The sequence below is a fragment of the Triturus cristatus genome, chromosome 11 (genome assembly GCF_964204655.1).
Source record: "Triturus cristatus chromosome 11, aTriCri1.1, whole genome shotgun sequence".
Lineage (NCBI taxonomy): Eukaryota > Metazoa > Chordata > Amphibia > Caudata > Salamandridae > Triturus > Triturus cristatus.
The window spans coordinates 144,316,575-144,330,169 of NC_140594.1; the positions used below are offsets into that span (position 1 = coordinate 144,316,575).

Below are 13,595 nucleotides of genomic sequence, written 5' to 3' on the forward strand. Positions count from 1 at the left end.
CAGCAAGTACATCCGAGTGAGTTCAGCAATGCTGGATTTTGAGCCAGCATCAATAGCTCAGTTTCCCTGTTGCACCAGTTGACATCTATTTGATGTTTAATGATTGTGAGCTTGAATTGAAGTTTGGTCAGTTCTATAGTGATTATTCCTGACATTTTGAACCAAGAACTGTGTGGTGTCAGCCAATATCTGGCTTAGTTAACAGATCATATACATGCTTCATGTAAAAAATGTATGGCAAACAAGGAATCCACATGTTGTGAGTGTTGTAGGAAATGTAAAATTTGAACACAGTGGAAAATGTGAAAAGCGAGGACATAGCACGACAACAGACACCATCAGAAAGCACACAGCTGTACGTGGTGAAAGAACAGTTAAGGCCCAACTCTTGCGATGACAAGAAAAAGGTGAAAAGTTCACTTGTGAACAACATGAAATAGGTAACTTGAAAGGGTTTCAGTTGAAGGTCAACTCCTGTTTAGCAAGCATGACAATATTTGTGGTTTTGGCCAGCACGCACATCGATCTTTCAAATAGATCATAACCTAATTAGACAATGGGTGCAGGAAATTAAATCAGCTTAGCCCACACGGAGGTCTTAGGTGCACAATGGTAAACGCCCACACTCCAATAAAATTACATTTACCACAAATACACATGCATTCACGAGTAAAAGAATGCTTAGTTTGTTAAGCATTGTTGGAAGCACAATCAATACTATGCAGAGGATTAGGTAAGAGTTTAGGGTTATGGGGGTCACAGGTCATCGAGTGTTTTTCCATCTTCAGTCAGTGACCTGCAAGTCAGTTATTATTTGCATTGTGTAAATTGTGTATAAAAAGAGCTGCCTGTGAAGCTGCAATTTAAGAGAGACCGGCAGCCTACCTGTGCATGAGGAAGGTCTGTCTCCATGTCGCAAGAGTAAATAGCAGTCGTGGCGTTGCCAAGAAGAATCTGTGTCTCTCTTAATTTTAAAGGTTTTGTTCACCCCACAACATAAATGTGTTGACGTAATTTGAAAGGAACAAAGGTAGTCTATGATCACAATTTTATTTGTTTTTCTGCATTGACATGTGAACATTTATTGTATCAAAAGTGCATGACAGCTACAATAGAAATGGAATCGCTGAGTCACCCCAATCAGTGATAGTAATTCCTCATTTAAGATGAGTAAGGCTGATCAATCCTCTTGCTTGGGTATAAAACCTAATCATAAGTTGCCTCGAAAACTGAAAGTTGCTAAGGGCCTGATTCACAAATATAAACTTACACTTCTGTGCAACTTACAATTTTTTGCAATTCACAAAAGAATTTTACGTGTAGTACTTTACGACTGACTATCTTTTTATGCGTGGAATTTCCTCCACAAGTGCAGAGACTCTGCAGTTGTAAAGATACTCATAAAATTCCTTGGTGAATTGCAAAAAGTAGTAAACTTACACAAGAGTGTAAGTTTAACTTTGTGAATTGAGCCCTATGTGTTTAATATGCTAGTTGTTAAGATCGGTTTAGCTAGTGTTTGCTACAACAGAAGTTCTGCAAATCTGGTTTGTAAGTGGTCAAGCTGGATTGATTCTAGGGTAGGATTTGCTAAGAGTGGTGTAATCCAAGCTTACTTCACTTGGGCTGAGATGGTCACTGATACGTTTCTATATTGCTTTTACTAGTCAGTCTGACACCCCATAACCACTCTTGATGGACATGGGGTTCATGCTGTTTTTGGTGTGGATTACCTCATGGAAGGTGCCGGGTCTGTGCTGGAAGGATTAATTGGAAAGACTGCCAAGTCAAGCGCAAGTGGTGGGATGAAAGCATCAATTCTAAGAAGATCACCAGTGTGAGAAGTTGGCCTGATATATGATGTCACTAATTCTAGTGTACACCTTGTATCAGTCCAAACAACCCTTATGGTGATTGGTTGTAAAGTCAACCTTATAGTCCAGCTATCCTAGTGGTAGCATGGACAAGAACAGTCTTAGGCTAAACTCTGAATGTCATGTGAAGCCAGCTGTTATACCATTTGTAACCCCTTGAATACCAAATGAAAAGACACCACAACAGATATATTTATAAAATAAAGTGTATTTATTCTAGTCAAACCCTCAGCACTCTTTATGAGATTCGAGGTAAGTACAACACAGTCTTATTTAAGCATACATTAAGTCACACAGGTAAGTAATACAGTTAGGGCCTAGGGGCCACGCAAACCATATACTAAGTAAGTGGTATAAGGACCACTGTTACGGAAATAGGATAGGCCTAGGCCTAGGGAATCGCTGGGGCTACACTATACTACCCAAGGTTAGGAAGTGGGAGGCCCACAGGATTCAGGTGCAGAGTGGAAACACTCACGCGTAATGCGTATAATCGATAGAAATAGTACAGTTTAGAATTAATAAGATTTAGGACACTTCTGGAGTAGCTAGGAAGTCGAGACTTGAGAACTAGACACTAGGATAGTCAATACCCTGATGAGCACCGGAGTACCCAAGTTACCTAGCCCACGAGCTGCGGGTGCATACGTGTGAACTTGCGTCGGGTTTCGTCGTCGACTCCTATGGATGCCTGAAGGAAAGATGCTGACAGGCAGTCAGTGAAGAGTGTCCGGTGGATCCCAAGGCCGGGATCAAGAAGGAAGGATACCTGCAAGCAGAAGGGACAGAGTCTGGGTCACTAGCCAGTCACCACGTGGAACCAGGAAGGAACCAGGCGATTTTGGGAGATTGCAGGTAAAGAGGTGAAGCTTGTCGCAGCAGCCACGGGTACCAGGAGACGTCGAGGACGACCAGGACCAGGAGGCGAGCTGTCCCACGAAGGTTCGTGCTGTCGGCAGCGTCGAAGTCGAACTAGGACTCACCAAGCCTTGGCAAGCGGAACCCACGAAGAATGGAGGACTTGCTTCTGGTGCAGACCAGGAAGGTCTGGGGTGCTTCTCTTTTACAGAGGAGCAGGAGCCAGTCTGGAGGAGCCAAACCAGCAGTGGAAAATTGAAGGTGTGTCGTCGCAAAGGTTACTAGCCAACGGGCAAGCAACCGGACAGACGCGGCAAGCAGGAAAATGCAGAAGGGCCCCACGCAGGACTCGTGGAGTGTGGGGGGCTGATCTTCGGTGCAGATGGTGCTTGGGGTTGGGGCTTCTCAATCCTCGGTGCACGACTTCGAGGGTGCCTCAGAAGCTGCGCTGGAAGATACTCGCCACTTTTCCCAGGTAGCCGGTCCCACGTTTCTCGTCGCCTCCACGGATCTCAGCTCGGCTGTGGATGTGGATCAGGGTCGGAGAAGTCTGGAAGTCAAGGCTCTGGTCAGGCTCTGCAGTCGGTCCCTCGTAGAACTTCAGCAAAGCAAACGGTAAGTCTCTTGATGGTGCCTGTTCGCACAGGGTGACCACTCCTTGGCCACAAGGGAGATTCTTCAGTCTTCTTGTTTCGTCGAATGTCGAAGGTCCAGAGTTTCTGTTCAAGTTGCAGGTTCAGGATAATCTAATCTCCTGGGGCCCAGCTACCACACTTATACTAATCTGGGGGGCTGGGTTGCCTGCTAGGTCACGCCTTATGGGTGGGACCTGGGAGGGGGGTGGTTACCCCCCCTTCCCTTTGTCCAGTTTCGCGCCAGGACTGGGGCTGGAGTGCCCCAGCACCGGTTTGAACTGGACTATGCATGGGACACCTTGTGTGCCCCAGGCAGTTTCTAGTTTCTTTCATCCCTCCCTGCTCCAATACACTAAGGCCTGTCTGGGGTGGTGCTCGCACCTCCCAAGGCAGGAAACCTATTGTCCAAGCCTCCCGTGCCGGGATCACTCCCAGCAGCAGGAGGTCAGACTTGTGTCGTGGCAGCAGCATCCATTTTGTGATGCTGGGGCTCTGGTTAACTTTAACCGGGTAAGTAGGTTTCAACATGTCTTCTCCCTCTAGAAGGGAGGGATAATATCCTCATCACCAGAAATGGGATGGGGGTATTATTCCAAAGGGTTAGACACCTTACACGACATGTTTTGATAAAGCCAAACCATAGTTACCATAACCGTTTAAGATTATAAGGCACTTTAAGAGTATATGGTAGGCTATATCATAGAACAGCTATAAGGACATGGTTCCGAAAGCTGCAGACAGGCCCAGCTCATGCTAGAGCACTATCTCACATGTTACCAAGCACTCTGCCTCCAGGATTGTTAAGGCATGCCATAGGAGTGGCTGATAGGTACACATGTGTCTATATATAAGTTAGGTATAGGAATACTACACCTAAGCAAGGGGTGATTACACGACCTTGCCCCAGCTGAGTGATCAGCCAGTTGTGTCATAATGGAAGGCCAGGCCAAGGGTGGCATAATACATGCTGCAGCCCCTGGTAGGCCTAGGGTACACCTATGCCCTGGGTACCTAAGGTAAACTGTACAGGGGCCAATAAGGTGATCCTATCCAATTGGGTTATGCACCTAAAGTACATAGTATTCATTTAGAGAGAGAACAGCAGGGCTGTGGGTGTGATTAGCAGGCCCACAGCCACATCTAAGTCGAAAACCAGTAAAGCAAAAGCAAAAAGTGGGGGTGAACATAGAAAACAGACCCTACTCTCCTACAACCAGAATGGCCTGCTAAGGGCCACTACATCACGTCTGACTCAAATAAGCCAAACTGATAAAAAATTTACCTGTTCCACGTCCTAAAAAGAAAAGGATGAGGTGCCAATATGTGAAAACTGAGAACTTGGGATAAGCTTATTTATCAGTACATAAACACTGCTTAGTTGCGGAAAGGTGATACAATATTTGATACATTCTTTGTTTGAATCATATTCTTCTTGAAAGGTCCAGTGCCCTTATGAGCAGGTACATTTTAATCTGCTATCACTGGATATCATGTCCTCATTTGGTATATTTTAAGAAATAATTACAGTATTAAGCAGAAACGACGTTACACGTTGTGCTTGTATTTGTTTGGTACTGTGTTGAAGCCAACGTTTTCTGGCAGTTGTGGACCATGGTTTTCCATGATAAGCTGCACAGAGTGAAATCGCACAAGATTTTACAGAACAACCTAAAGCGTGTGCAAATGAGAAAAATGTACTGTAACTGGGTTATGTTTTGTTTAACTGCTGCTTTAAATTACCACCTTCATGTCTAAACTGCGGTAAGCTTAAACATGTCACAAATGTCCTTGAACCCATAATACCAAAGTATAGCGGAATCTAGGTAAAATATTTACCTGAAAATCGGATTCATTAAAATCATATGGCACATTCCAACCAATCTTGCCAAACTTCCTTCTCTCCTGGACTACCGCGTGGAAAAATGCAAGCACATAAACCAGAGATTTGAACGCAGGGTGCTTGCATGCATCAAGGGACTCGCGGGTGATCTTGAAGTAAGTGGCCCTCATGTTCAGCTTCAGACCATTAGGCGGCTCAGTCACGACCTATGGAATTAAGACAGACAAAAGTCATCTTATGCATGGGAACTACTGACTGTGAAACCTAACCTGAAACGACCCATGAAAGGAAACAGGAATTGAATTAACTTAATCAAGTCAAAGTCAAGTCAAATATCTTTATTCGGGTATTTGAAAATAACCATAAAAGATACACATCTTAAAATCGACATTGTTTTGTTTAAAAATCACAAACAAATATACAGAATAACCCTAAAAATCAACAGTACCTATAAAAGAAAACCCCAAAATGCGAGGTCATTTAAAAAAAAAAACAGGACAATCAGAGGCTATAATTCATTATCTATAATCTTCTCATAACAGTTAATAATGGCTAAGTCTGGCGGAAGCTTTTAAGATCATATAAACAAGGGAGCAATCCTACAAGTTAGTTCTCACCTCTAGTATTTCTTAGTCTAACTGCCAATCGCAGAAAGTGCACAGTGCTAAATAATACAAATGGATCAGCGGAGAGTTTGAGGAATAAGAGGGCCACTTTGGCCTGTCTAATTTTTGAGAGTTTCAAGATGTTTTTTAGAAACCGCTTTCTTGGGAGAGCATAAAATTAACTTAATCACTTTCCCTATGATTTCGTGATTTCCATTTAAATGTTTTGTTCTAATTTACTTGAATGAATCAGGGCACATGGAAAGCTCTATGTGTACACACCATTCACCCTAAAATGCCACATACGTTTTTATCTTATATTCTAAGACAAAGAATGCATTTGTGGAAACTACGTGATACTTGTATAAATAAAGAGTTTTAAATGTATTAAATGGCAAATTCAAACGTTTTTGGAGACCAAATTGAGAGTCCTTTCTCTGAGCTACCATGGGCACTTTCAGCATGTGAGCGCTGTTAACTAACTCTTGTGATCCTTTTCAATGTGTTACTACCTACTTCTTGCTGAATTTTGAGCTATCGTACTTGATCTCTTCTGAAACCCTGCCATTATGACTTGTGAGACCTGTGTTTGATGGAACATCGTGTACATCTCATTTGTATATCAGGGTCTATTTTATCATTTCTGCAGGGTTGTTTCCACAAGAAGATTTTGTCTCGATACATGAATGTATCTCAATGTATGTATGTCACACCTTATTCACAGATTTGCTAGTTAGGGACTAGGCAGCAGCACAGCAGATTTAAACATATAGAGAAGGTCTATGCTTAAATTAAACTTTGATATATGAATATGTTACTTGATGTGCAACCTGCAACAGATGCCATTAAGGGAGCACACAAATCATCTAAGCAGAAGACATTTTTACAAACGTAACACCATCATTTTTACAAATTACATTACACAGCATGCATTGCAATAGTCTTAATAGACCATAGTTAAGCTAAGGTGTCATCTTCAGAAATTTGAAATTTTGAATTCTTTAATAACAATAAGTAATCTTTATCACAATGTTTTGTGCCCTTTAGGTCACCTTAAGCGATTTCTGTAGTATCCCAATAGGGAAGCCCTTAATTGGGTCTGTGGTGAGCCACAGGCGGAAGTCTGGATGAGGCTTCACAATTCTCTCCACAGCCTTCTCCAAATCTTTCAGCCATTTCACCAAAAGATGGCAATTCTGCAACATCAGCCACTGGCCTCGAGTTACTGCAGTTTCGAGTAGCTGTAGGGCAACCTGTTTTAATCACAAGGATAGAGCGTAGAGCAGACATATTAACAAGGATGGAGTTTTTAAACCAACCATGTCTTGTTTTTCACATTCATAGTATGCACACTTTCTAGATTCCAAAACAAAGTTTCCTGCTATTTAAATCATATGAGAGGAAGCATGTAGAATAAGAAAAAGTAATTGCTTTATAATGCGAAGAACTATTGATTTACTTAATTAACAAACAGCAAATACTGCATTAGATAGTCACTTCCTAAAACCTAAAAAAAAGACTGATTAAATATTGATAGTGACACGTCAGTGCCAACAATCAAGCAGCTAAATGATTCAATTGTAATGAAGTATTCAAACTAACTATATAAAAAAAGGATTGAATACCAAACATAGTGAGTACAAAGAAGCCAAGAACTTCAGCTAGAAATCATTGATTCAAATAAAAAACAAACGCAGGAAAACAACAGGAACTGAGCAACAGCCTGAAGGTAAGTCTTCATGCAACTGTTTGGAGCTACTACCCAGATGCAGATTATGGACCTCATGCAGGCCTCAGAATGCAAAGGTAGAGAGGGCCATATGTGTCAGAATAAAGGCCATTCCATCATCTTACCACCTGTCTATGCATAGAGCTATTACACCAGCACACTAAGTTTATAAGGTGACTATAAGCTCTATTTGAGCATGTGTTCTTAGCTCTACTGTTCATAATTAGGGCTACATTAATGCAATGGACTAATTGTATGTCCTAAATAAATTAAACATTCACCATTTGTTTCCCAAAGATATTCTCACAAAACCAAATATCTGCTCTAGGGCTGAATCTAAATGATCAAAATCTCTGCTAGCCTTGGAATCCCATCTGAAAGTCATCAATTTAAAACTGTAAATTTATATTTAGAATTTTTCTTTAGTTATTCGTGTTTGTTCAAGTAGTGCTCATAACATTTTAATAAACGACCCCAACGTTTTAAGAAACTTACAACAAACTTTTAGACCTTTTAATTAAACAAGCACATTAAAAAATAAATATGAAAGTTATTTGTGACTCTAGAAATGATCCATTTGACAAGCATATATTAAACAATCACAATTTAATGGCAAGGTCAGATCCCTTGGGAAGAGAAGCGAAAATGGCAGCTTTACCAATCTATAAATTCAGTACAGCAGTGACCTTGAATCCTGCATGATATTGGATGCCTTCCATGTCAATCTCATTCCACTGCAGAAGTGATATTTGAAATTCCTCTTTCAAACACCTTCGTAACACAATTTGAGGACACTGCAATTTGCACTAACCCGCACCCAGCCGCCCTGATCATAAGAAACCAATTACTAGAGTCCAAGCACCATACTCAAGATATACCTTTAATGTCTTTGTCAGTATCCACGCATTACCGCGCCTACCGAGGCCCCGGAACTACAATTCCCATGATGCACGCGTGCAGAGAGGATTTAGGTCGCACCGGCGCGCAGGAAGTTGCGCGTTATTCTGATTCGAGGATCTTCCCTCTGCCACGGCTGAGCGTAGAGGAGGTTGGAGTACGTAGCGCCGCCGGGAGTTCAGCCGCCGGATTCCTAGGTTTTAGAGGCGGACGGGAGCGGTAAAAGGCATTTCGGAACCCTGAGTAATTTAGCGACGAGGACGCTGAGCCGATGAGCGAATCTCATCTTGTGGGTTCCCGAGTGGCCGCTGTTCAGGTCACACATAGAGCAGAATATTGCAGTGCTCTGCATATTGCCGTTTCTGGGACCGGACGTCATTTTGCCCTATTCATTGTCAGTGTTTGGAAGCACAGCGGAATACGGCGGAAAGGTACCGCGTATTACCATGTGTGCTCGGCTTTGGAGACAATTAAAGGCTCAGCGGAATATGGCGGTGAGTGAACCGCGGATTACCGTGTGGGTGTACATTGGTGCTCTTACTTATAGGAAGGTGCAGGCTGCAGCCAACCTTAGGATTACAAACCAATCAAACAAATAAAAGAGAGGGGTGATTTGAAGTGAAGTTAACCTCAGGACTTTACTGGTGAACAGAAACAAGGAGAGAGTCTATATCTCCATTGGCATGACACTATTCTTTGGTTGTTTTCGAGACTGTTATTCTTTGGGGATTTTCCGGAAGGAGGTTATTCACCATAGTTCTGCAAACTGCCCTGTTGTTCCCTGGTATGTGAGAGTTGTGAATTGGCTAATGCTGTATGACGTGTGCGAGGGGTTTGTGGATGTAACGTATAGTCTTTTCTATCTAAATAGGTTGGGTGATAGTCGAAAGACGTGCAGGCCTTTCCCGGGTGGTGCAACATCAGTGTCTATGCAGGTAACTGTCTTTCCTAGCGAGATCATACTGAGAGTAGACATGATTGCGGTATTTTACATTTCCACAGGTTCTATTCCACTGATGTCCCTTCCCACTCCTTTTCCCCCGCCTGATCTTTCACACACCCAGTTACCTATAGGATCTGGGTGTTGGTAATATCTGGAGGTGGACCTATTTACTGCGGCAACCGAATCCTGCGAAGCTGGGCTTGACAGAATAACGCGCCCACGAATTGTAGCTTCGCCCGGCTCGGTTGCGGTAGACAATGGCCACCATGGAGGATGTTCTTCAGGCGTTACTGTTAGTGCAGCAGGAATTAGCCTCCTCCAAGGCCGAAACAGCCGCCCTACGAGAAAAGGTGGAGAGGTTATCTAGGAACCCATTTGATGCCTCCCCTGTGGCATCTCAGATACAAGTCACGGTGCCTCCTCCCATACCCTTGGCGAGTCCGGAGAGATACGCCGGGGATCCCGTGAAAATACAGGTTTTTCTGACACAGATTATGCTACATTTCTCTTGCAAACCGGCCTCCTTCCCTACTAATCATTCAAGAGTAGCGTTCGCCATTTCCTATCTGATAGGGGACGCGGCGAATTGGGCTGTCCCGCTAGTAAGGATAATGATGCAGTACTTTCGGATTGGGCGGCTTTTAGGTCCGAGTTCGAGAGGGTTTTTGATAGGAGGGCGACAACGCTCAGTGCGGATAAAGAATTGTTAGAGCTAAAACAAGGGAGAAATGACTTGGTCACTTATTTAACCACAATCAACCGCTTGGTGACTGAAACAGCCTGGCCTGAAGAAAAAAGGATGTCGTTATATTACCAGGGGCTGAGGGAAGAGATGAAGGACGTCTTAGCCCAGATAGACCCACAACTCACCACTTGCACTGACATGATTAACTTGACCCTGCGTTTAGATGGGAGAATGTTGGAAAGAGGAGGAGAGAAGAAGAAGTGGGAAAGAGGGTTTTACAGAGGAGAGAGGACTTCCCGTAAACCTGTACCGAGCACTGAGACGTCCTCGGAACCCATGGAGATAGGGGTAGTAAAGAGCCCATTGTCCAGAGAAGAGAGAGAGAGCAGACGGGTACAGGGTTTATGTATGTACTGCGGGAAAAAAGGTCATTATGTTAGAGACTGTCCCACCAAACCGAAGCCCTCCGAAGCCTGGTCTAGAAATATGAGAGTAGCGGTGTCGACGTTCTCACCTATAGCAGAGGCGGGGGCAGGGGTTCTTCTTAGTAATGAAAATAAGGAGATTGGTTGGCAAATACCTTCATTGGCCAACCCCGACATACGTGATACAGAAACATACAATCGTGCTCCCTATGACTCTTAAACAGGGTGATCACTTACATCAGATAAAGGCCATGGTAGATTCAGGGGCTACTGGGAATTTCATAGACAGCGGTTTGGTCACTACTCTGGGGTTACAAAGGGTGCCGAGGATGACAGCGGAAGAGGTGTTTGCCGTAGACGGCAAGCCCTTAAAATCAGGATTGATTGTTGAGCAAACGGAAAGGCTGCTCCTGACATTAGTCTTGGGTGAGGAAAAACATCAGGAAAAAATATCGCTTAATATCATCGAAGCCCCCCAGTATGAAGTTATCCTGGGTATGCCTTGGTTGTGTTACCATAATCCCACTATAAATTGGAAAACAAAGACTTTGTAGTTCCCTTCCGACAAATGTCGGGAACATGTAGTCCCTGATAATATCCCCACTCAGGTCGTGTCCTTGATCCATTCGCATGTGGTAGCCACCGCTGCAGAAAAGGATGTTAAATTACCAGAAGAATACTCGCAGTATCAGGATGTATTTTGTGAGACCCAAGCAGAACAATTGCCCCCTCACCGGGAGTACGATTGTCGAATAGATCTGGTAGAGGGAGCCACTATCCCCGCTTGTAGGGTGTATGCCTTGTCGCTGCCAGAGACTAGACATCTGCGGGAATATTTAGATCATTACCTAGAAATAGGGTTCATAAGACCTTCTCGGTCACCGGCTGCTTCCCCACTGTTTTTCATTCCAAAGGCTAACGGTGATTTGAGGGCTTGTGTGGACTATCTTGTCCTCAATAAAAACACCGTTCGGAACCGATACCCGTTACCACTCATCTCGGTTCTGCTGGACCAAGTGAAAGAGGCCAAAATATACACCAGGTTAGACCTGAGGGGTGCGTATCATTTAGTGCGCGTGCGGGCTGGGGATGAGTGGAAAACGACGTTTAAAACCAGATACGGTTTATTTGAATATACTGTCATGCCGTTCGGTTTGTGCAACGCCCCGGCGGCATTCCAGTATTTTCTTAATGACGTTCTAAAGGAATACGTGGATTTGTTTGTAGTGGTGTACATTGACGACATCCTCATCTATTCTGACACGGTAGAAGGACACACCATTCATGTTCTCAGAGTCCTGAATAAGTTGAGAGTACACCAGTTGTTCTGTAAATTGAGTAAATGTGAATTTGGGGTGCAACAAGTGGAATTCCTCGGGGTTATGCTAAGTCCCGTAGGGTTACGCATGGCTGAGAGAAAGGTGGTGGCAGTCCAGGAATGGCCTACCCCTCAGAACGTCCGTGAGGTACAGAGTTTCCTGGGCTTCGCAAACTACTATCGTAGATTTATTCTACAATTCTCTCAAGTGGCTGTTCCGATCACGAGGTTGCTTAAAAAGGGAGTCCCTTTCCAATGGACCCAAGAAGCGGAGGAAGCATTTGTATTCCTCAAGAATGCTTTCACTTCCGCCCCAATACTAGCACATCCGCGACCAGAGCACCCCTTTGTGGTAGAGGCAGACGCCTCCGACGAGGCCATTGGGGCCATCCTGTCACAAAGGAATCAAGACACAGGGTAGCTGCACCCTGTGGCCTATCTGTCAAAGAAGCTGAATCCAGCAGAAAGAAATCATACAGTAGCGGAGAAAAAACTGCTAGCTATCAAGAGGGCATTCCAGGAATGGAGACAGTACCTGTGGGGGGCTCAATATCCCATCACTGTGTACTCAGATCATAGAAATCTCCAGTATATGAAGTCTGCTCGGCATCTTTCCCAAAGACAAATGAGATGGATGTTATTCTTCGCCGAGTACGATTTCGTGGTAACGTTCAGACCAGGGGTGCAAAAATCGCAAGGCGGACTCTCTGTCTAGATAGAAAACAACCGATCACGTCCCTCATGACCAAAAGACGGAAGCCATTATCGATCCCTCAAAAGTGCTGTGCGTAGTACGAGCAGAATGTTTTTTGACAGAAGTACGAAGACATCGTCCCCCCACAGAATGGGAAACCTGGGCACGTAAGGCTTCAGAACGATCTGTCAGAAAGGGGTTGCCTTTCTATAGAAACAGAGTGTACCTTCCCTCGAAGGAGTTACAAAAGAAGGCTTTCGTGTGGTGTCATGTATCCCCCTTAGCAGGACATCCAGGAAAACGAAAAACTCTGCACTTAATCCAACGCCATTTTTGGTGGAGTACACTATCCAAGGATGTAACATCATGGGTGTCACAGTGCGAAGTCTGTGCTAGAGCCAAAAACGAGACCGTGGGAAAGAAAGGAAAACTCATGCCAATGCCCACTCCAAGTCGCCCGTGGCAAAACATCAGTTTGGATTTTGTCACTGGATTGCCCTTAGAGAAGGGCAATTCTGCCATCATGGTGGTTGTGGATGGGCTGACAAAGATGGGACATTTCATTCCTTGTGTAAATCTACCCACCGCCAGTTTAACGGCGCAGCTCCTGTTAACCCACGTCGTCAGAATACATGGTCTGCCTGAAATCATCGTATCTGACAGAGGCCCCCAATTCATAGCAAGGTTTTGGAAATTATGGTGTAGGGCCCTACTCATAGACTCTTCCCTGTCGACCAGCTTCCACCCGCAGACGGACGGGCAAACGGAGCGTCTAAATCAGACACTCAAGAAATACCTCCGATGTTACGCAAAATAGGCCCAAGAATCCTGGATTGACATGTTGTGGATGGCGGAGTTGGCATACAACAATGGTTGGCATAGTTCTGTCGGTCTCTCTCCTTTTCACGGCAATTTTGGGTTTGATGCCAGAATCATTCCTATTCACATACCCGAGGAGGTGCGTAACCAACCCATGGTTCTGTCTAAAGTGCGAAAGAACAAGTTACTTACCTTCGGTAACGCTTTTTCTGGTGGATTCAGTATCTGCCTGTGGATTCCTCACCTTGTGAATATCCCCTGCGAAAGCAACAT

General features: G+C 44.2%; 1 protein-coding gene across 1 annotated transcript in view; it reads right to left on the reverse strand.

Annotated features, from left to right (window-relative positions):
* DNAH10 (dynein axonemal heavy chain 10) overlaps positions 1–13,595 on the reverse strand; it is a 1,995,301-nt gene that overhangs the window by 116,366 nt on the left and 1,865,340 nt on the right. The window contains exons 70-71 of the mRNA XM_085636177.1: positions 6,865–7,065; positions 5,204–5,413 (exon numbers count right to left, since the gene is read on the reverse strand). Of these exons, the coding sequence (XP_085492303.1) occupies positions 5,204–5,413; positions 6,865–7,065 (411 nt within the window). The remainder of the gene's footprint in view (positions 1–5,203; positions 5,414–6,864; positions 7,066–13,595) is intronic.